At 41.5% G+C, this 23593-nt stretch overlaps 1 protein-coding gene and 1 long non-coding RNA gene across 2 annotated transcripts in view; one reads left to right on the top strand and one right to left on the bottom strand.

Annotated features, from left to right (window-relative positions):
- CDH20 (cadherin 20) overlaps window positions 1-23593 on the bottom strand; it is a 122845-nt gene that overhangs the window by 21032 nt on the left and 78220 nt on the right. Inside the window, exons 2-6 of the mRNA XM_027736796.2 lie at window positions 17174-17541; window positions 10310-10604; window positions 8505-8624; window positions 5132-5299; window positions 3108-3295 (exon numbers count right to left, since the gene is read on the bottom strand). Of these exons, the coding sequence (XP_027592597.1) occupies window positions 3108-3295; window positions 5132-5299; window positions 8505-8624; window positions 10310-10604; window positions 17174-17416 (1014 nt within the window). The 5' untranslated portion in view covers window positions 17417-17541. The remainder of the gene's footprint in view (window positions 1-3107; window positions 3296-5131; window positions 5300-8504; window positions 8625-10309; window positions 10605-17173; window positions 17542-23593) is intronic.
- Window positions 9967-23239, top strand: LOC120324388. The gene is made up of 3 exons (XR_005565678.1): window positions 9967-10182; window positions 20598-20701; window positions 22958-23239. It is a non-coding gene; the product is annotated as an uncharacterized LOC120324388 (long non-coding RNA).

Below are 23593 nucleotides of genomic sequence, written 5' to 3'. Positions count from 1 at the left end.
AGTACTTGTCTACTGCCACAACAACTTCCTTCTTGAGTTGTAGAAACATTGCAGGGACATACAAAAGCTCATGCTTTCAAAATTAGTACCAGTACTAATGTTCTGCATAGGAATGCTTACTGCGGTCCGAAGGGGGGATGGGACCGTGGCGCAGCACGGCTCCGGGACACAAGGGAGGGTGCAAGTAGAATCCTTTATTCACGCGTGCACGCGGTCTTTTATCAGCTCAGGAGGGGAAAGGGCCAGAACATAGGGCGGAGCATGAGACAGACAAGTGGGGCGACAAACCAGGATAGGGACACGGGCAAAAGGGGGAGGAGTGCGGGAAGCAGGGAACAGACAAACTCATGGCAAACCTGGGCATGTCCAGGCTGTGCACTGTGTAGTGTGAATACAATGAAACCACATAATAACAGTAAAGTCCATATAATAACTGTAAGGTCCATATAATAAAATCCTGTCAATTGCTGTATGTTTTTCTCCACACCTGGAACTGTTCCCATCACAAATGCCTGCTTAAAGACTGAGGTTCTTGAAATTATAAAACTGAAAATCATTTAACATTTAGTATGTGGGAGTGAGGAATGAAGACTGGAATGGGAGCTGGTTTTTTGTTCTGGGGACATGACAATCCAGTCTTGCTGGAGATGCTGTACAGTGAGTGATACAGTATGAACTGCGCAATCTGTGGTAGCAGGTGCAAACAGATGATCTGAAACTTGCTCCTGCTGCCCTCAGTTCCACCTGGTACATCAGTGACTACTGTAGGCATAGCGCTTGTCAGCGAGGATTTGTTGAGATCCCCAAACATAATACTCATTACTGCAGAGCCATTATGGTCTACCAGTTGCATATTTATGTGCTGTAAAAATAGCAGTAAGATAGATTCACAGGACCAAGTAAAACTTACTGTCCATCTGGCAAGGAATGTGCAATGCAAAGGTGCCTAAACATATACTAAGAAAGAGGACATAATATTTAAAGGATTCCCATGGGAAGAAAACTGCACGAGAAACATTGCACGTACACTAAAAAGGTAAGTTATAAAAAGGGCAGTTAAATCACAGACACACTTAATAGCTATAAAATTTGACTACATTATGAAAACACATAATAACCTAGAATAATCAAGTTTGAACAATGAGAAAAATCAAACAAGTGTGCTAGACCATGACATTTTTGATGCTCCTGTTGGCCTTGGACTCCTTCATTGTCAAAGATGGCTTTCCCTCCTGTTTATCTCCTGTGCCAGTGCCTCAATACCACTGGCCTTCTCATCAGATTTGTCTCCCACAGGTGCATTTAAACCTCTTTCCAATATTTGTCCCATGGGGAAGGCAAGGAGATTACCTTCTCCTGTGAACTGAGCATGCTGCAAAACACACCCAAGAGGAGAGGCAACCCATGGAAACCACTCCTTATCCTTGCCCTCCTTCCCCCAGTGCTGAGACAGGCACTGAGAGTTTCACCATGCAGGAGGGATTTAGCAAGACCCGCTGGCTGTGAGAAACTAATTGATCAGGTAGCATCAGGGGAGGAGGGCAGGGGAGGGCTATCCTGAGTGCCTGGGTACTGGCTGGGTAACGCACCACTCTGCCTTCCATGGGCAATGCGAAAGGGAATGCAGGGAGAAGAGGGAAATAGGGTGAGCATCAGTCTTACAGGTAGGGAGCTTGGAATGAACTGTAGCTCTTCAGGAGGTGCTCAACATTTTGTGGGATTAGTGGGCTAAGAAAAGTAGCTACGAGACCACAAGCAGTGGTCTTATCAATAACTGTAAATTCTGGCTTTCTGACATCCATGATAGAAGTCTTAGTTATTTCATTTGGGAAATTTGTCAAGAAAAATTAAACAGAAACTTTTGTTTTCTTTTAAATAGGAGTTCATTCTGGGTTTAGAAATTCTCTCTCTCTCTCCCCCCATTTTGACATCCTTTTCTGTCCACACCAGTTGAATTAATTTTTTTCTTTCTTGAGTGGATTCAAAGGATGACTTTCCCAATATTTGGCTATTGATAATCACAACATTACATAAAGCTACAGGCATATATTGAATGTTACAAACATTTATGTACAGTAGGTGGATTGAGCAGTATGTACCTGATGTCATCTAGCAAAACTCTATTCATAATAACAAAAGTCAAGCTTATTGACATATTTACTCCAAAGAAATTATTTGTTTTAATCAGTAAATGAGTGAAAGATTACACTAGAGTTTGCATTCAACATTTATTTCATTCCAGAAAACATGCTTAACTTTAGGGACTACTATGCATAAACAAGAGTTGGGGAAAGGTGACCATAAATACAAGCTTAAATGCTTTGCTCTAGGGCATAGAGGCTTGCAAGGTCAAATCTCTCCCATGTATTGTTGCATTTTAGTGCCCAATTTAATCCCAGACTATTTAAATGGAAACTATACTTCCTTATTAGTACACTAGATATGCTTAGGCAGAAATATGGTTACAATTTCATAACCTAGAAACAGAGTTGAACTTCTAACATTTATGTAAGATTGTAGAATAAATATCCTATAGCAGGGAGCCTAAGCAAAAATACTCTATGCCTTCCTGCATAGCCTGCAGTACAGAGTACTAGCAGTTTCACAGCTGCCATTTTAGCGTCGGCTTCTTCTAGCCTAATTAGCATTTATGGATCTTCAAGCAGCAATTAAAAAAAACAACACTGCCTGGGTTTTATTGGTTTATAAATAATTCTAAGGCATGCTTTATTATTGTTTGTGGAACACCAGAGTGAAAAATACATACAGTTCAAATGCAAATATTGATCTAATTTCTTGCATTGTAGGATAATTAAGCTACAGAGAATATTTAAATAGATAAATTGTGAATCAGAACATTCCTTCAGAGGGAAAAGACATGTTTATGCTAATGTGCTGTCCCCACTTTATAAAAGTGGCTCCTAGGAACGCAGTCTGCTTTCATATTTTAGCAATAAATGTTAAAGAAATTATGGTTTATAGCAGGAAAGGGGTTACTGTCATGTAACGGGAACCAAGTTCCTGAAGGTATAAGGGAATATTCCATGCATAAAATGTAAGCAGGACTGTTAGCCATATGAATTACTATAAAAAGGAAACTTTTCTACCTTTCTCACAGTTATGATGCCAACTTGGTAATTAGGATCAGTGTTAATGTCGAAGACATCCAGGCCATCTCCATCCACGAGGCTGTATTTCATCTCTGCATTTATGCCTTCATCCAGGTCTTTAGCAACCACACGGCCCACAGTGGAGCTGACAGGAGCGGACTCCAGCACACTCATCTGATAATGCTCTGGCACAAGCAGCAGAGAGGGAGAGAGGAGAAAAAAACAGGCTGTGAGAGGGAACCAAAACCTGCACAGCAATGCAAAGATTGGATCAGGGCAGCCCACAACACTGCATGGCCTGCAGGGAGTCTCTAGTACCTTACCCAAAGCTGCAACAGCAGTGTGATTGCCTTTCAAGAGCTGAATTTCCCGGGAAAGTTTTATTTATGTGTTTGTTATATCAACAGGTTTGTTAAATGGGTTCTTTTCAAAACTGCAAAACACATGAAAATAGGAACTTCAAGTAGAAAAATAGGGCAATTAACACCAGTGCTGTTGCAGCCATGATATAAAGCAGGATATGAAACCAATTTAATAGGACAGGTATCTTTTATTAGATCAGCTTGTACAGCAGGAATAAACACAAGTTTTGAGCAGCACAAATCCTTTCTGAAGTCCCTACAAACTTCTTTTGAGATTGAACAAAGCTCAGGAGCTTGCCTGTGTCTTCCAAATTTACCAGTTACTCTATTAAAATATATTGCCTCTCCCTACGAATACTGTCTTGAGCGCATTTGCTGCCTTGCTAATTTGCTTAGCAGCAAGCCTGGGGAAAGAATGATTTGCTATTTTAAAAGTGTATTTTGAAAAAAAAGTTGTATCTAAAATACTCTTCTGCCACCAGACTTTATTTTCAAACCTTCCTTGATGTACTCTCTCTGTTGACTCCACCAACTATTGAGCTCTACAAGGCAGATTAACACAAAGAATAGGGTTGGATCTCTTCTCATTTTTCTTAATCAAGAGTTTGATATCAGCTACAATTCATGCCACTTTCAAAACACAGTTGACAATGGTATACTCAACAAGTTGCTCTGACAGAAGAAAAAATGTGGAAGTTGAGACTTCTTGCTGATCTTAGTGGAATGCTTTGATTTATCAGTGCAACATACAGAAACAGATGGCGAAGGAGAATAAAAACAAAAAAATAACCGCAGGAGTTTTCATTTCTCAGCAAGATGAAAAAAATGGCAAAACCAAAAGGCTTGAGATTGATTAACACCACTAAAGGAATCAACTTCAAAAAACCACAAATTATATCCCTAGAAAGATTTAGTTCAATCAAAACTGAAAAGTTTCTTTCAAATTTTTAACAGTAATATAGAATTATGTAAATAAATGTGATAAAATCTTAAAAACAAAGAGCAAAATATTGCAAATCTTGTTTTGAAATTCACTTTTGTAAATACAAAGTAGTGTTTCTGATAAGAGGGGAGTTGCCTATTTTTGCATTCCATTAACTGTGGTTGTTACATATCTTAAGGTTTAATTGTATACCGCCAAGTTTTAGATGAACCTTTCCTGAAGAGCAGCCTGTATGACAACCCACTCCACACTGGCAGCACAGCTACAAGATGCTCCCCTGCTGTGGCCTGGCTGGAGTGTTGAATGAATTATCTTTCAACTTTCAGCACTGCCATATGTCCCTGATTTGACAGACATCCTTCTGGAGATAGGATGACAAGACAATCAGGGCAGCAATTAGTAGCCAAAGGCAATGGCCATTATCAGTCTGAACACAAAAGTCCTCCTTCCTGCCTTTTTCTGTAAACCAATTCCCCACCCTTTAAAAAAAAGTGTTGTTTTTGATAATCTTGGAGGTCAGAAACCTTTTCTGAAAGACAAGGTGGTGAATGATTCACCTTGACATTTTTTCTGAAGGAGAGTTTTGTATTGATCTGAAATTCCACCCATCTCTAATTGTCACTATCCTGAGTTTGAAAATGGCTGTCATGAGAGCAAACAGCAGACATAAAAGTCATCTACCGGTTTTTGCCCGTTCTGGCACAGTGGATACTCACTCTGTGGAAATCTGGGTGGATTATCATTGACATCAGAGAGGGTGATGTTGACTGTGGTTGTTCCAGCTAATCCTCCCAGCTGTCCACCCATATCCTTGGCCTGGATAATCACTTCATAATATTCTTTTGCTTCTCGGTCCATGTTCATTAGAGCTGTTCTAATTAAGCCTGAGATTTGAGGTAGAAAGGGGTTTGGGAAACAAAAGAAAACGGCAGTTAAAGAGTACACAAAGAATGTGGAGGGCTCTTGCTCCTGCATCGCAGTCCCTGTGTCAAGAATGAGACCAGGCTCTGCATTCAGTTCCAGCTTTTCTGGCAGAGTAAAACTCACCCAAGTGGAATCTAGGTTAACAGAAGGTGTGAATTTTAAAGAAGCCCAGTTAAAACGCATCAGTTCTGGGGCAGGCTGTCTGTTCAAAATTTAAATGTTGCCTTCCCAGGAAAAGCTTTTCGGTAATACTGTGCTATGTCAAATTAAGGCCCTGCTCGGGCTCACTATCTCCCCATAAAAGCAGGAAGTGATACGCTCAGTTCAAAGACACATCAAGACGAGTTTTCCAGAGTGTCCCTGGACACGCGGTCCTGGAGGCCACCTGACATGAGCCCGCGGGCTTTGCTTGTGTCTGTCGGGACCCAGGTTGGGGCTAGACCCAGGTTGAGAGCAGAACGTGGGGAGACGGCGCTGTCTCGGGCCGGCTGTGCCCGCTCCGAGGGGGTCACCCTGCTCCTGCCACACCGCAGAGCGTCCCTTTCCTTCGGGGTAACACTACTGCAAGAGGACATGAGGTGGCAGCAACACTTCTCTTATGAAGGCTGCGAGGAGCCGGCCCGGGCAGCGCTGCCAGTGCCGCGGGACTGCCGCGCTCCCGGGCGCTCCTGCCGCTCCCCCTATAGCTGCTCGTCTCAGCGCTGTCCGCCCTCCGGTCCTCCCAGCTCCACCCATTCCTCACGCCTCCAGCACCTCCGGCGTGACTGCCCCACAGTCCCCAAGCAGGGGAGATGCAGTGGCCGCTGGTGCAGCCCGGGGATGAGCAGCCAGGGGACACTCCCCAGGGCACCAAAGGCCCTTGCTTGCTACATTTGGGATGCCCTCCCGGGTGGGGGAAAATATGTGGCAACCACAGGCACCATGCCAGTCACACAGCTCAACACGCAGAACTTGCACATCAGGACACTATTAACTTGAGTGATCTGCATTTAGTCTTTATTTTTAGCAGAAAGACAATGTATGGGTTTAATAAAAAAGCAGTAAAAAGATATTGCGTTGGCAATTATCACTGTGTGCAGAAGGGAAGAAATAGTGACCAGTACTGAACAACTTGCAGTGCGCTATTTTAATCTTGCTGCATGGAGTCCTTCAGAGTCCCATCCTGCAAAGCTCATTGATTCCTGTGAAGTGCTGTAGCTCCTCAAATCCCATGGATATAAATAGGATATGAAAATGCTTAGCATTTTGGGAAGTATTTTCTCCATATATGAACACTTTGCAGGGAATTTCCACTCTTGCCTTGTCATTAATACAGAACAGGCTTGACCTAAAAAAAGGCATCAGGGCCTCAAACTCAGGCTCTGCCATGCCTGTCTTTGGGGCCTTTGGTCCCAAGAGAAGGGCCAGCGCAGGACACCAGGACTCAAGCCAGATCAGGGACCCAGAGGAGCAGCACTGCAGAGCAGGGAACATCTGATGCTGCTGCACACAACCAGTCAGCAAAGAAATGCTAAGAATGATGGTGAACATTAAAACATTCCTTAGGGCTTTGGGAAAGGCTATAGGAAAGTTTCAGACCCTTGGATCTTCCAAAATAAATGTGCTGGCACCATTTCTTTCACTAAACTGAGTGAGGTTTGTGCTCCTAAAACAAGTAGTAAAGAGCAGAAGTGTTGTCCTTTCTTTTCTATAACAGCCAGATGATTTCTTGGGAAGTGGGAGACTCAGGGGCCTTTGCCTATCTGCCCGAAGGGATTTAAATCTACTTTATCTTCTAAGGGAATATGTTTGTGGTCAGGCTGTAAAAGTATTCTGGAAAAAGGTAGGAGGAGGCTCTCAGCTTTCCTTTGAAGCTGTGCTTTCACACAGACATTTGTTCAGCACCTGTGAGGCCAGAATACAAACAGGAGCATACTTCTGGAACCAAGAAGTTGTGTTAGGAGGTAAACATTTGGGGTAAGGACCCCAAATGCTTCTAGAAGGGGAGTATACTGAAATGAATTGTCCACTACTGGGTGTTTTAATTACTATCTATCAATGTAAAGAAGCTGTTGATGGTTTATACTCTAGCTCTGTTTTAGAAGAATGTCAGAGCTGCAATTGTATTTTGTGGGTTACTAAATTCCTCAGGTGATTTTGCACAGGCCAGGCCGATTAGAGCCCTGTGCTTGTGATGGGGAAATGATTTCTGGCTCATAACAGTGATTAGCCTAAATGGGATTCCTGTTGCCCACTGAGGCAGCTAAAGGCTCAGCCACCTCTGATCCTGTCCAGAGATGCAGGTCTAAGTGATTGGAAACTAGTAAGTGGAGAAAGAGACATTTTCTGGCTTAAATACCAATAATGTACATTATTTTGGACTTAAGGGCCTATCTTCTGTCTAAGTTGCACTCTGTGGTTGATAACCTGCTTACAAAAGCAACATTACTGGTATATTTATATTGTAAATATAAATAAAGCGGAGGAAATAACATATCGCATACAAGTTTGTCTTTGGCTAGAGCATCTACTCTGTAAACTGCTAACTTTCAGAAGTAGATTATGCAGTGTTTTTCTATGTTGTTCCCTAGGGCTCAGCAGCAACTATCATCTCCTGAGTTTCTGACCTTAGCACTACAGATGCCCTTTAGAAACTGTCAAAATCTGTCAGATTCCTCTTTTGAATATAAACCTTGGACATATACGGAAAAGAGAGAGAGAAAGCAAGCAAAACAAAGAGATTGTCCTACAGATAAATTTAAGGTTATTAACAAGAACACCCTTAGGTAAAACTACTCTTAAGAACATCATCCTTTAGCTTGCACTTTCCAGTCCTGGTTGGCTCATAGATTTTTTTTCCACTAAGCCTTGTTATCAACTAGATCTGTTGAAGACATTTTGCAATGATAGAAGGTAGCAAGAGTATTTACAGTACCAAACCCACTCAGATCCCCAGCTGCAGAATATGGTCATTCAGAGGAATATATCACTGCAAAAAGCACGTTCTTCTTCAGGAACTCACTACCATAGCCTTACTTTAGCCCTCACACAGTGCTGCTCTATCTTGGCTCTAAGCCATAGAAATTTATTTCTCTGTCCACAGTCATGATGCACTGCCCTTGCTTTCTGCTTGCAACTTTTTCTTTTGGTTTTCACACTGACTCATCCCCTGATGGAATAACATACCTGTCCGAGAGTCCACAGAGAAATATGGCTGTCCTTGGAGAATACTGTATACTACTCTTGCGCTGTTCCCATAGGTTGGGTCATCAGCATCTGTCGCTGTCACCTGGATAACAGAGGTGCCTGACAAAAAAACCATCAAGATAAGACCTTGTGTGAAAAAGAGCTGGCGTGAAAAGTACACAGGTCAAAGTAAATTGAAATGTCTAACAGGAGCTATCCCACACTGAATTTCTTCATTTGATGCTCATAGTCCTTGTACTTATTGCTCATACTTGTACCTCATTAGCACTAAAGAAATTAATTGGCATTAATTCATCATGTGTCTATAAGAAGATATAAAAGAGCAAGTACTCTATGGACCACAGTTACAGAATTGCTGATCTAACAGTACTTTGTTATGGTTTGCAGAGAGATGGTAGTTATATACTGCTTGCTTCTTTTCCCCTTTTCTTGATTTTAAATGTTATTTAAAGGCAGCTCAAATAAGTTTCATATCCATGCTGACATAAATCACGAACTGTTGTCGCAGGCCCCTAGATGCTGTATATTGACTAAGAGATGGAAACTGTATGCAAACAGTGAGCATGAAGGGAGGTATCTCTCAGATAATCTTGCTGTGGGATTGCGGTTTACATTGCATGACCCAGAGATTATACACTGCTGAAGTGCTTTTTGGAACCCACACAGAGGCATGTATTTTTCTTTCTTCAATTGGTTTTCAAGGTCTGCTTCCTCTGAAGCTAGTAATGGCTTGCAGGTGATGTAATTTATCAAGAACAAGGAGAAGGTGAAGCACGACTGAAATATATGTGAGTTTTGACTCCTTAAAATGTCAGACAATGCCTTCATGAATGTATCTAGCCTTCTACATAATGTTTTGTGTTAGAAACAAATCAAGTATTACTAGATAAGGACTAGAAAATAAACCTGAATACAAGCTAGCCATTACCATTAAGAAACATTATTTCTGAGTGTAGCTATTGTATTTGATGCTTCTCTCTACCTTTATGTCAACATAATATTGAAGAATGAGAAGTTGAAGCATATCTGTAACTTCAGGACATGAGATTTATATGTTATTATCTCTGCAGTGATGTCACAGAGCCAAAAAGCAATAACCAAAAGCCAAAAAGCAACTCAAGAAAAAGAAAAAACCCAGAAAAACAGTGTTTTGTGTGATTATTTGATTTCTTATATGGAAATGGTTTCTCCTAATTTGTGTAGGTAGGAAGGCTGCTGTTTGCCTTGTAATAACAGGACTGTCTTCAACATGACCTCATTCTCTAAAAGTGGAGGGCAAATAGTACTAGAATCTCAGGATTCAGTGAACTTTGTTTAGTGCAGGCTTACATGGATTAGAAGGAGGTAAGGATTGTTTTCATATCCCCATGTTTTCAAGGGCTCCTGGACAGTATTTGAGCTCTCAGTATGAACTAGAACAGCTTGCTAAAATGATGTTATTTTCTGGACGGTAATGGCTGTCTACTGGTCATTTCTATTGCTGCCATCTGATGGCAGGGGAGAAGGGGTATTATTTTACTGTGAGTTATCTGAGCATAGCACGTTTGATCTTTTTTCAGCTCTTGGGCTTCCTTTGGCATGTTTTCTTTGGGAGGGCCCCAGCTGGTGATGTTGTAAAGCCTGCTCTCCCTCTTCTACAGCAGCCAGGCAACCCAGGGTAAGTTCTTCTGTCCTACAGCTCCTGCACAAACAAAAGCTGAGTTCTAGGAGTCAGGGAATTTGTGTTTTGGTGACCATCTCCAATTTGCTTATAAGGGAAAGAGACTCCACAAAGTCTGCCTTACCCACAGGTGACATTTCTGGAACAGAGGCTACATAAGGTCCATCCAGGAACTTGGGTTCATTGTCATTGATGTCTTGTATTTTGATGATAAACTCTGACTCCGGTTCCATTGGCCTTCCTGTTCGCCTGTCCAGAGCCTGTGCTCTGAGGGTGTACTGTGACCTTTCTTCCCGGTCCAGTCGCTGAATGGCATGAATATCCCCTGTTGTATCATCAATTGTAAACACAATGCCAGCTCCCTCTCCTGAGAGGATGTATTTGATCGAACCATCTCCCCTGTCCATGTCAGAGTGGAGCTGCAGAAAGGAACAGGATTCAATTAGACCATGAGCTGGGTAAGCAGCTGCTGAGAAACACTAAGCACATGATCATCCTGAGCATGTTGGTCTCACTGTTGGGACTCACAAGCTGGTTTTAATGAACATGCTTTGCTGAAAGAGGCAAATACTCAGTAAAGTTTGTATCACAGAGTCGCAATTAAAACCCCTCTCCTGTCTTCCTATTTCTGCACCCACACCTGTGCCAGAAGAAAAGTCAGAGGCACCCAAACAGGAATAGTCTCTGTGTCTGTTTGGAATCTCATTCAACACAATAATTGTCTTTTGCCTGGTTGCAATGGTCACTGAGTAGGCTTGGGATAAAGCGAGGTCAGCAAAGCCACAGACTGGGCTTGCTCACATGGCTTAAGAGGAGTCAGATATTATAGGGTAGCATAATATAGGGGCAAATAAGGCAAATCTGTTTGGGATCAAGTGGAAAGCAAGATGAGAGAGCTACTCAGTAATTGTTATGATTCAGAAATATTTTGATTTTATTTTCATGTAAATTTTAGCAGTAAAATTAGTCTGGATCCTTAAATCTTCAGGAAAGAATCACTGTGAAACAGTAGGTAAGGTAAGCAGCAAGAAACATTTGATTGTGTCCATTGCAGGCTACAGAAATGAGACATATCCCAGATTTTCTAGAAAATTATCAAACAGATTTATTGCATGGCTGTTAATTAGTTCTGAGCAGCCACAGATAGCAATGAGTGCAACAGAACAAAGCAAAAGTAAATGCAGTGCTAATAATAATCTAAAACAGGGAAACAAATCATTCTGGGGACTATGTTCTGTTAAGCACCTGTTTCCCATGAAATACTGGAATGACTATCAAAAGACAAACAAATCACTTGATTTCACTCACACCATGAAAATCTGCAATGGTATGCTCATACTTCCACGCTTTTGAGGAACCAAGCATAAAGACCAATGGCAGGAGATGCTATTGGTTCAGTCCCAAAAGACAGGAAGGCAACAGACTTGAGGTGTAATAATCAAAATGGTTCAGATATGAATACTGTTTTCCAGTGTGATTATCACTTTGGGAGATGAATAAAGGATAAATAATAAAAAAAAAGTGGTCAAAGTGGGCTGGATTCAGTTAAGCACATTTTTAAATGCAGATATGAGTAAATTATCTCAGAAATATGCTCAGAATTAAGTATGTGTTTAATGCTTTAGTGAGCTCAAAGGACATATGGAAGTAATTTTGAAGGATGGGACCAAACATAGGTAAATATTTGTACTGGAGAGAAAAATTCTAGAATAATATACTGAATATATGAACAAAGGATTGGTAGGATTTGAAGAAAGAATCCAAACAGAAATGAATAATTTGTGTTGAAAAACAGAAGTCAACCTTTGTACATTTGATTACAGGCTATTCTCTCAAGAAAGAAAGAAGATATCACATCTCTGAGCTGTTTAAAACACACACAAAAAAGTTACAGTAACTTATCACGCAGGAAAAAGTTTAATAGGGATGTGGACATAATGGCTTATCTGGCATTTCTAATGCCAGAGGAGCAGCTCCTCAGCTGCTTTAGGGCACATGGTCCTACTGACTGGAGAGATGCAAGGCCTTTTCCCCCAGTGAAGGGTCTGGTCAGAAAATGCTCATTGTCTAATGGTTGCCTTCCTTACTTGCCTCTCAGGTAGGTCACATGACCTACACAACTTGGACCCACTACTGATTTTAGGAGACTGATTTCAGCTGAGATGGGATCTCATGGTTTTCTATAGCCTGTCCCACCCTGCAGACAGGTCTGTATGTAGGTGGCCCATCGACCCTTACTGACTGCTGGGACAGCGAGCATTAAGGGCAGCAGCACCACGATGTGGCTGCGAGCGTGGAAGGTGCTGGTTGTGACGATGGCCCTGTCAGGTCACTGATATTTCAATTCTCTGCTAAGGCAGTGGTCCCTGCAGTGGCTACTGCATCTGAGAGCCATCAATCCTTTGGAGGAATGCTGGCAGCTCTCAGGTGATGCATTAGCTAAATGGTGGAAGAACAAGCCCAGAAAAATTTGGCAGTGGTGAATTGTTAAATTTAGATGAATGCCACGTGTATTAATTCACATGCAGGCTTCAGGGCTGCAAACTGGCATATCTTCAGGAAACACCATCTTGTGATTAATTTAAAAAAAGACAGTGGTTGTCATTATTTACCCTAAACACCCATAACTCAGACATTATTACTGTAGGAGGTAGTAAACAGGATGCTTCCAGAAGGAGGACATTACTATAACTTTTCAAATTGATTCAGAATCACTAAGCTACATTTTGGGCATTTGTTTTAGTGCACCAGTGCACCAGTGAAAGAATGCAGATGCTGAGATGGATACAGATGTTAGACCCGACTGGGGAATTAGAGCTGGGCTTGATGGAAGAAAATGTGTTTTGGAACATCAACAAGTCCTCATTAAATAAGGAAAAAGAAAAAAGGAAAAGGAAAGAAGTCAAATTCAAATTCAAAGTCAAAGAAAAGGCAAAGGCAAAGAAAAATGAAACAGAAAAGAAAAATGAAAAAGAAATTTAAAAAGGACAAAATGAAAAAGAAAAAGGAAAAAGGAGAAGGGAAAATGAACAGGAAAAGAAAAAGAAGAAGAGAAGAAGAAGAAGAAAAAGAAGAAGAAAAAGAGTAAGAAGGAAGCATTTTTTAAAGTAGCAGTAGGTGTTCAGGAATGTTCAAAAGACTTAGAAGAAGCTACTGAATCAAATTTATGGGTTAAATTACACTTTCTGTCCAAAGCCGTATTTGGAATGAATGCAGTTGTGAAGGGGCCAAACAAGGAATGAACATGGCACACTATTAAGAATTTGGGAGGACAAGAGGATCTCTGTCTTACTGTGATTTGTTAAAAACATTGGGCCTCAACCAATGCTAGTCAGTAAGGAATGCTAGCAGCACTTTTGCAGCTTCTTGTATAACCTGCTCTATTTAGACAATCAAAAAATGAGCATAAAACATAATACTACCAGACTGCAATAAATCTGAAAGAATTTGGTGTCTGAAGGGACTGAAGCTCACACCAAACCTAATATCAGGATGCTGTAGTTTGGAGTGTATGTAGAAGTCACTGTGTTGGAAAGGTAATCTAGTTTTAAGTCAGCTCTGTTTTATGGGTGGTGCAATAATTTGTGCTGCCATGTGGCTGACACAGAGTAGGAGGAATTCATTTTTCCTTTTTCCTCCATGTTAAGGAATGAGTATTGGAGGAATAAAGCCAATAACTCCTGAGAAATTTTTAACTGTCAAGCTGGGTTGCTTCTTTTGATGAGAATAGTACAAAAAATTAAGGAGGCTACATCAGCATCAGAATGACATATTTCCTGGCAAAGGGCATGTGGAAGAGATTGGTGCTGCAGTGAGCAGCTCATGGGAGATCTTGCACAGCTCTGCTAATTGGTCTGTGATTTGCTCTCCCTTCTCTGCCTCCAGGGAGGTTGGACCTGCAGGGGATTTTTGAGAGAATGTGTGAGTGAGTTTGGTTGATCTGCATTGATAGTCTGTGGAAAGGATGCATTTTACTTGCTCATTCAGCCACAGTGTTTCAAATACTTCTTTCCTTTGAAACAGGGTTGGGGAGCCTCTAAAATGGCAAAATGGTGAAGTCTGTCCCCAGTTCAATTACTGACACAGTTTAGACTGATGGACGAATGTGGAAAATACCTGCTGTCGCAAATGAAGGGGCTTTGGTTTCCCTAGTTCATCCTATTAGCCAATAATGGCTACCTGTAGGAAAACTGAAGCCTTGCATTTATCTGTGACAGGACCAGGAACCCTCTGAAGCTGAAGTGCTTTAAATCACTATCATGAACACTGGAGGAAAGCAAAGAATGTACTAACTTCACCTCAGGAAGTTTCTTTTCATTTCTCTGTCTAGAAGATATTTTGCACCTTGCCTTACAGTTGCATAGGAAAGTTTATAGAGTCATAGCAGCCTTGGAATTCATATTTGGCAAGCCTGGACTTATGGTTCAAGTCAAGGTGCTTTTTTGGTTGCTCCAGTCATGCATAGCCAGCCAGAAAAGCTGTACAACTGGATCTATGCTGTGCATTCTTTCTCCTTCTGTCAAGGGTTTGGAGAGAGCATATGGATAAAAGCAAGGCCTGGCTATCAGGATGTTTCAGGGTGTCATGGGTGGTATCAGTTAGAAGAGACCCTGCCTGGCCTGGTGTGGGACTCAGGGCTGTTTTGGAGGGCTGGTGCCAGGAGCCAGCAGCAGTCTGGGAGCCCTGTGTACCTCTGACCCACTCCACGCAAGCTTTTACGGAGCTATTTTTGAGTCAGCCCGGGGTGATTCGGGCTGAAAAATTTCTGGCCTGCCAGAACAATTAATTCAGCCCACAGTCTATTCCCTGCTGACTCCTTTCTAAGAATCCCTAAGACACAGGCAGCACGAACGCAGGCAGGCGACTATTTTTTTTTTTATTATTTTTTTTTTTTTTTTGGTGGGAGGCTGCTGCTGCTTCTGAGTGCCTGCGCCTCCGGCTGTATGAGGCGAGGGGAAGCCTTTGCCTCACAGCAGTCCCCCCGGCATTCATCCCACTGCTCGGCTGGCTGCTGTGCGCCTAGTTCGGGGATGGGAGAAGATGAAACGTGTGACCCCCTGAGGCCCCTTTTGGCAGCAGAGTTCCCCGGAGCCGGGACCGCACGGAGCAGCGCTGAGTTAGTTAGGGGGCCTTCAGAGCGATCCAGCCATGTCAGCTCAGCAGTGCGTGGGACTAATTGGCCCTGTTAACCGTGGGAGCTAATTGGCCCTTGCACACCCCTGTACTAACACAGCCGTGGCGAAGGCAGCCCTGCAGAGAGCTCGCTGACGACAGCTTGGGCTTTTGTGTGGCGGGCGCAGACCATGAAGAGCTGTCTCTGCCTCCCTCCCTTCGGCAGAGCTGAGTGGCGGCGAGCTCGAGTGTTGCCGACTGCGCCAAGTGTTTGTGCTCCTAATGACACCATCGAGTGTAAAACAAAGATGAGTCGGTTTCTCCCAGTATTTGTTTTAGCTAAAATTTGGCTCACAGTGGAAGCCTGAAGTCATTTTAGATTAACTGAGTACGTGAAATAATAAGCCTGGCCCTTGTTCCAAAGCTGGAAATTGCATGAAAACAAATATTAATTTCTTTAATCAATAGAGATATCAAGAGCTGAAAAGCTAGGTGCACAGATGAATGAAGACTAATGAGGTCTCATTTGGTGGCAATCACTAGTAATGCCATTGCTGTGGGAGGAAGGAGAGCACATCTCACTGTCAATCACGCAGGCACAAATCAGGAGGAGGTCTTTTGAAGCCCATGGATTCATTTTGATTTATACTGGTATGACTTTAGAGCACAGCTTAGCTCTATGGGATTGAAGAATGATAAATAAGAGACCAAACTGGGCCTCTGGATACGTAATTTTTTCCCCCCTTGAGCATGGATAGCTTGGGAAAAAAAGGAGCTTATATCATGTAAAAAATAAGCGATGAAATCTGAAGGATTTTTTCTGACATCCTTTCTTAGGTTTTATTTTTCATATATACCTATATTTAGTATCCACTCATCATAGCAGCATCTGATATTCTAGATGTGTAAAAACTTAATCGTATTGTTCAAACACTTAAGCACACTAACTCTCCCCATCCCCAGTGTCAAATTTGTCACCTTGGTGTAGAATAGAAGCAAACCTAACGCTGACCATAAACCTTTGAATAAGAGTCAATACTTTAAACAATTCAAGGTCTTTAAAAACAGTCAGAAAATAAAGAAAAAGAATGGTTATAGTGAGGCAAATTATGATGACAGATATCACTGATCTGACTTCCATCAGCTTGTTAACCAAGGAGCTGCAGAAAAGTAAATGCAAAATATTACCAACTAAATAGGATGAGCTCAGGAGTACATTTTACATTTATTTGTACTGATGTGTAGGTTCTTGGGGTATAAGGGACCAAAAAATAGGACCCTTCATGATTGGATTTAATGAGCTGTCCCTCTACTCTTCCAGATCTGTAGCAACTTCTCTGTAGTCCACAGAATTAATCTGAAGTCAAGATGTGGTAAGCCAGAAGATACTCTGACCCTAGAGATTTGCAGAAAGCAAAAATTGAAATGTCAGTTTTCAAGAGAAACTGGCTATTTAATTTGATTGTGAATTTCAGCTTCCAGCTGACTTGATCATGGATAGAAGCATGATCACAAACTCTTCCTTTCTTTCCTAATCCATATATATCAATATAACCTTGCTTTGCCTTGACATTGTAGAGTCCCTGGAAAGATCGCTGCAGATTTTCTAACACTACCTCAAATTACAGATGATGATTGATGCAGCAGATCTCTTTGAAACAGGCAAATATATTGACAGCCCCTTGAAACAGAAATTCTTCCCAAATGAAGGTGACATGAGGCAAAAGCTCTTGGGAGCAGAAGTGAAATTAATGTGGATAAATTCACAGCCTGAAAGAAGGTAGAGGCATTTAGGGAAACATCCTGTGTCTCACCACAGTCCACAGACACACAGATGCATATACTCTGCCAGATATCCTCCCGGTGCGGGTCTTACCTTCCCGACGTAGAGAGGGTCAGTTCCCGTGTACTCCTCCAGAACAAAGAACTGGTTCCACACCCAGCTCCTCTTCATACGCTGATGCAGCTTGTCTGACAGGTTGTCTTCTTGCCCTTCAGTGAGGGGCCTGGCACTTCCTGACAGCACAGTTGTAGTAAGGTCCATTAGTCCCCAAAAATACAAGGAGATGCCAAGTCCAAACAAGTTCTTTGCATTGTTCATTCTACCTGAAGTCCACATCTGTATACTAGAACTGACTTAAAAGTCCAAACGCAGTATCTTAGGTCCCTTGAGAAAAAAGTAAGTTCTCTGTGTAGTCCTTTGAAATGTCCAGGAGAGATACTGGTTCTCAGAAAGGCAGTGTCCTGTAAAGTTAAAGGAAATTCATAGGAGGATACTTTTTTCCTCAAGTCAAAAGAGTTTCCTCAATAAGAAAATATGCTATAGAGTATTTATTCTTCTATATAAAAATGCAATATCAGGATGCACACTTCCTGAAACCAGAAATACTATTACCATATAAGCTGCAGGCCTGGAGCACTAGACAGAAGAAACATTAGGGGTTAGTCAATAAGTAAGAGTTCTCTACTTTGCTAATTTAGATGTAGTGTTGTTTTGTGATGTTGATTGTCATGAGCTAAGTGCATGCTTTTTGGAAATATTTATGACCAGAAGTCCTTAGAGAATATTTAAAACCGGTTCACTCTGGCAAATTATGATAGCTAGTGAACAAGATTTGGCAACTGTCTTTCTGTTTGGAAACTCTGACATTGTCATTACATACACGTCCATGCACACAAGTCTACATAAGTATAGATATTATTGCTGTATGGCAAACCTTGAATATAATTTCTAGCAGCTCCAAGTTATTTCTAGTTTTAATTATTCTTTCAGCCTCTCTGTTGCTGGAATTCAGGTTTCACACTCTGCTGCCTCCTCTCTGAGGAGCTGATTGCTGCCACGAATGCAATATTTCTAGAATTTGAATGGTCAGTTAAACATTTTATAACCCACAAAATGTTTCACAGTGCTGATGGCCACATGCTATTGTATAATTTGTCCAAGCAAGTCGAGCTAACATATTTTTTCCTTGACAAGCCTGTTTAGGCAGAGGAATGCTGACCTCTGTCAGAGGACACTTTCTCATCAGTCTAGGACAACTTCTGTTGTCATGAAGTGAGTTTAGTTGGTGACATCACTCCAGGCTATGGATTGTAGCAAACCTTTCCTTCACCATTTTGCTAAGTTTAATGACTTGCTGCTGCACTCAAGTTACTCTGTTAAAACACTCCATACATCCTCTGTTGGCCCAGTATTTTTGCTAGTCTTCTAAAGAACTCTTCTTTCTCATTTCATGACAAACAGACTCATTAGGAAAGGCTATGGAGCTCTGAGGCTTAAGCAAATAGTTCACACCTCATTTTACTGCTGTTCTATTCTTAGATCTTTAGGCTTAATTAATTGATTTATCCTGTGGAAATAAAATGTAGCAGATGTCTGTCAAATATTTCCAGCTGAAATCCTTGAAAGATTTCAAAATCATAAAAAGTATTTTAGACAGTTGCATGATAATATTTTGAAGTGAAGACTAAGACAATACAAAGTTTTTAACAGAGAAGAAGAAAGTGTTTAAAAATTCCCCAGCATCCAAGCTGCTACAACTGGAGAACTGGGCACACTTAGAAATCTACAGAAACAAATTCAGAAATTAATCCAAAACTTGGCTGAAATCTGAAAACACCAGTTTAAATCTGGAAGAGATGCCCACAGTGGGAGTAGAGACACAATAACTATCTAAGGCTAATTTCTACACAAAATAATGTTTCAAAGTATAAAGCCCAGAAGAAGTACAACTACACAGTGCTGCTAGCCTATACAGTTGTAAAGTGTAGCAAAATAATAGGTCCTTTACCTTGAAAAGTTTACAATCTAATCCGGAATAGGCACAACAAAGAAAGGACAAACTATAAGTACAGAACATGGTAAATCTCTTCTAAGCAGAGCAATGTGCAGAGCAATGTACAAAACTGATGTCTGTTCAGACATTGGCTACATAACGTGCTAGGGCTTGTTGTCTGCAAAGGCAGAGAATGGGGATTTATCCAAGCAGTACAAGCCCAAAAGGACCACAGCAATCTCTGTGTGTCTGTCACTTCATGAAGAAGTTGGCAGCTGTTTGTGAGAGGCAGGGATGAGGCCCAGCTTGCTGGATGCCCACAGTCAAAGGAGTACAAGAGCTGTGTGTGCAGTGCTTGCCTCTCTCTGTACTGTGATTCCTTTACTCCAAACAGCCAAATACACATTTATGCTGAAGGAAGAAGGCCGAAGCTCTCTGCACATAATAAGTATGACCGGCTTCCTCTTGGCATGTTGCAAATAGCAAGTTATTTTCAGCAAAGTCAGGGAGACATTTTTTACAACACATGTTTTGCTGGCAAGTAAATGTGTGGAAGGACTTTCTACCACCCCCTGACATAATTTAAGAGAACCCAGTAAGAAGGAAAAGTGGGGGCAGCCTATGGTCCAGCAGCTAAGGTTCTGCCTGGAGTCTTTGCTTTAATTTCATCTACTGCACAGATCAGTTACATTTTTGTTTATGTGACAAAGCGGTGATACAACAAAATGGACCAATTCCTGTGGCAACAAGATTTGTATTTGTAGGTGAACTCTCAAACCACAAATTCAAAACTAATGGTGCCAGATGTCTCTTGCAATTAAGTTCAGCCGTAAAGGATCATCAGTGCTTAGGCAAGATAATATCAAGACGTTGTCAAGTGAACTCATAGAGTTACCAGTATACCTGTAATGAGGCAATAGCAAAAGAATTCTGATCATCAGTATGCTTTTTATGCACATGTGCATTAAATCAGCAGAAAGCAACGTAAGTAAAAACAGTGAAATAAAGGTCAAGAATAGGGACATAAATGCTTCAGGCTCTCTGTGATAACAGCTTTTATCATTTGAATGTGCACTTCCATGAGGAACCTTTCTTGAAAACAATGTGCAACTCAGTGGTCCCCAGGAGTAACATCCCTAAGAAAGCAACATTATTCTGGGGCACAGCAACTGTCAGGAAATTTGCCATTAAGTAAGGTAAAGTCTTGTAAAAGTATGTTCCTTTCCTGAGTACCAGTAATTTCCCCATTTAATGCCAGCCCAAGGTGACATGGTCATATATTTTTGTAGGAATGGAAGAAATCCCTAACGTTGAAGTGGAACAGATTTTTTTTTTTTTTTTTTTTTGTTAATAGCAGAGTTTCTGGTGTTTCATGTCTTTCCAAAACTGTGAACAAGAAGGCTCAAACTCATAGCATTTACTGCTTGCTTAAAGGCAAATGACTACTATTAATAGCAATGTTTAACCCAGAATGGTTCCTCTCTCTCTGAGGCTGAAGGTAAATGACATTTTTTTCTGTCTCAGGTCCTGCCCTGGTGTTAAAAGAATGACAAAGGTCTCTGTTAACTTCTGGACTGAGGCACTGCTGATCTCTCTGGGTCTCTTTTCCCGCAGCTTCACCATCACAGGTGTGTACTATTGGTCTCTGCATCTGCAAGGCTCACTGGTCAAGGAATATATTTCTTAGCAGTATAAGAAGGTCCTCATATACATTTAGGGTTTGTGGTAACACAAGCGATGGCTGAGCTACAGTTAAGGCCATGGGTGACTGAGTGTTTCAGAGGACTCATGCACGTGGCTTCTTCACCAGCTGAGTGTGATGGATGAGTACAGGGTCACTTAGACTGTAGACGCAACACCTGGTTAGGATAATAGCCATATGCCTTGAGTGTACAAGCTTGATGGGATCTCTAGACTTAGGTGGACCATAGTGATTTTTCCACAGATGGATGGCACAGGCTTTGAGACAGAGTCTGTCTCGGGCTGAGGGAGAAGTAGTAGTTTCTTGCAGGGAATCTGGACTCATCATACAGGAAGGTGTTTCTTACCATGACTGAGTGAGGCAGAACTGAACTTTCAATGTTCTCTTAATGCAAGATTTTTCTTGGAGCCCTTCAAAACTCATTCTTAAGGAAATCTGCAAAGATGGAACTGATGAAGGATTTGAAGGCAGTAAAGAGAGGGAAATCTTGTTTTCCTTTCTCTCACACAAAAATTACTGAGCCCAGGAAGGCTGCATGTCCAAAATCTGTGAGATTTCTGCAGACAGTGCTTTATTTTTCAATAACAATTTAAATATTTGATTTTGTTATTCACAGTGGAGTACTCCATTGTAAAACTATCAGGTGTATCTGGGCAGTTTAGATCCCTGACCCAAAGTAAATGCCTTTCTTGCCCCTGTTTTTGTGATGAATATTTGATTATCAGCTCAGTTGTTTAGGTTACTTTCTCTGTTCTTGCCCTGCAAACATCACTGAAAATCCCTTTTTTTGTCAGTCAGCAGTTACAAATGTGGGTTTTGTCTCCATAAAGACCCATGAAGATCTGACTAAACTCTGTGCTGCTGGTGGTCTATACATGATACAAAGGAACTACCTAACTCTTCTACACAAAAAAAGTCACAATAATGCACTTTCCAACAATGCAAATACAAATTTCTCTTTTAGCCCATATTGCAAATTAAAGTAGGCATATTCCAAGTCTGAGCTACTCTTCATGCTCCAATTTTAATGACACCCCCTGACACATATTTGTTCTGTAATTAAGCTATTCTTAATTGAATATCTAATTCTGGGCAAAGATGAAAAGGAAAATGAAATAACTGCCAGAACCAACTTCTAGTATTTCTTGAAAGTGACCCATTTATCTTTTAATTCTGAAGAGAACAACAGTTCCAAAGAAAGGATAAAAACATTAGTAGTTTGGATGACCATATGGGCACCCAGAGAGTTCCACTAGGATTAAAACGTATTGTGCTCAATACATATTTACATAAATGCCAAGGATTTTATAGTCAAAGTGCTCAGCCTTGAAAAGCTTTACAGACATACTTAGTGTATTCATCACATTGAGCAAACGGTCTGTCAGAAGGTCAGTGGACTATTAGCATTCATAAAATTAATTACAGGCTTATATCTTTTATGCCTGGTCCTTCCAATGGAATTTGCTGTGTGGACTCAGCACTCTTGTAGAATGCTACATACGTTAGTGGATCCCATGCAGGCACATTGCTTGAGCAGAGGCAATTCATTTGGAGAGGACATATTACACTGAGAAAGTGGGGAGGAAAGAGGCAACTGGTTTTAAACTCCCTCTTCCATTTTCTCAGTACATGAATACACAAATACATGTGATAATTTGAATGTAAATGCTTCTAATTTGTAAATGTTTCTTAGCAGCACATACACTGCACTAGGAATATGATAATGGAAAATGATTTCTGTGTTTAATTACAGATTTTCCTCCCAATATTTAGACAAAAGAAACTGAACAACTTGGTAAAGACCACAGTAAGAAAAAGATAAAATTTACTGAAAAGAATTCTCTGAGTTTACTTTGTTTCTTGACTTTTTGTGGTATTTTAAATCAGAGGTGGGGGTGTGAGTATTGTGCAGTTTTTTACCCCCCATGGAATGGATTATTCTTTTATGTTTTCACAGATTGCTTCTTAGGTTTCCTGAACCTCATTTGCCTACTGCTTTTTTATAAGACACCTTTGCAATAAGCCTACAAGAGCACCAGTCAGTAGGAAGCTGTGGGCTGTATTCTGCACCAGGCAGACCACCACAATAGGTGCCTAACACCACCTGCTAGGGATGGAGTCTCCACTGATCCAGGAGCTCAAACCTCTTCAGCAACTGATGCAATACTTGTCTCGTTTTTAGGCCTCGCCTGGAGTGCTGTGTCCGGTTCTGGGCTCCTCTGTACAAGAGAGATGTGGAGCTCCTGGAGCTATGAAGATGATTAAGGGACTGAAGCATCTCTCTTGAGAGGAAAGGCTGAGGGAGCTGGGCCTGTTTAGTCTCGAGAAGACGTGGCCGAGAGGGAACCTCATCAATGTCTATAAGTATCTGAAGGGAGGATGTCAAAAGATGGGGCCCAGGCTCTTCTCGGTGGTGCCAAGCAACAGGACAAGAGGCAATAGGCAGAAACTGATGCACAGGAAGTTCCACCGGAATGTGAGGAAGAACTTCTTTGCTGTGCGGGTGACGGTGCATTGGAACAGATTGCCCAGAGAGGTTTTGGAGTTTTCCTCACTGGAGATATTCAAGAACTGTCTGGATGCAATTCTGTTCCATGTGCTCTAGGGTAATCCTGCCTGAGCAGGGAGGTTGGACCAGATAACCCTCTGTGGGCCCTTCCAACCTTGCCCATTCTGTGATTCTATGATTTTAGAAATCCTGATGCTTGCAGTATCTAAGTTAGGTACCTCTAAACAGGCTGCCTGGTTATAGTCCTAAATGTTTCTGTACTACTTGCAGAACTTCCTATTTTTATCTCTGGCCTAGGCCAGTTCTACT

Source organism: Pipra filicauda, unplaced genomic scaffold (genome assembly GCF_003945595.2).
Source record: "Pipra filicauda isolate LSUMZ 115617 unplaced genomic scaffold, ASM394559v2 scaffold511_size394598_pilon, whole genome shotgun sequence".
Taxonomy (NCBI): domain Eukaryota; kingdom Metazoa; phylum Chordata; class Aves; order Passeriformes; family Pipridae; genus Pipra; species Pipra filicauda.
Note: the sequence above shows the minus strand (reverse complement) of the source record. Positions and strands in the feature narration are given on the sequence as shown.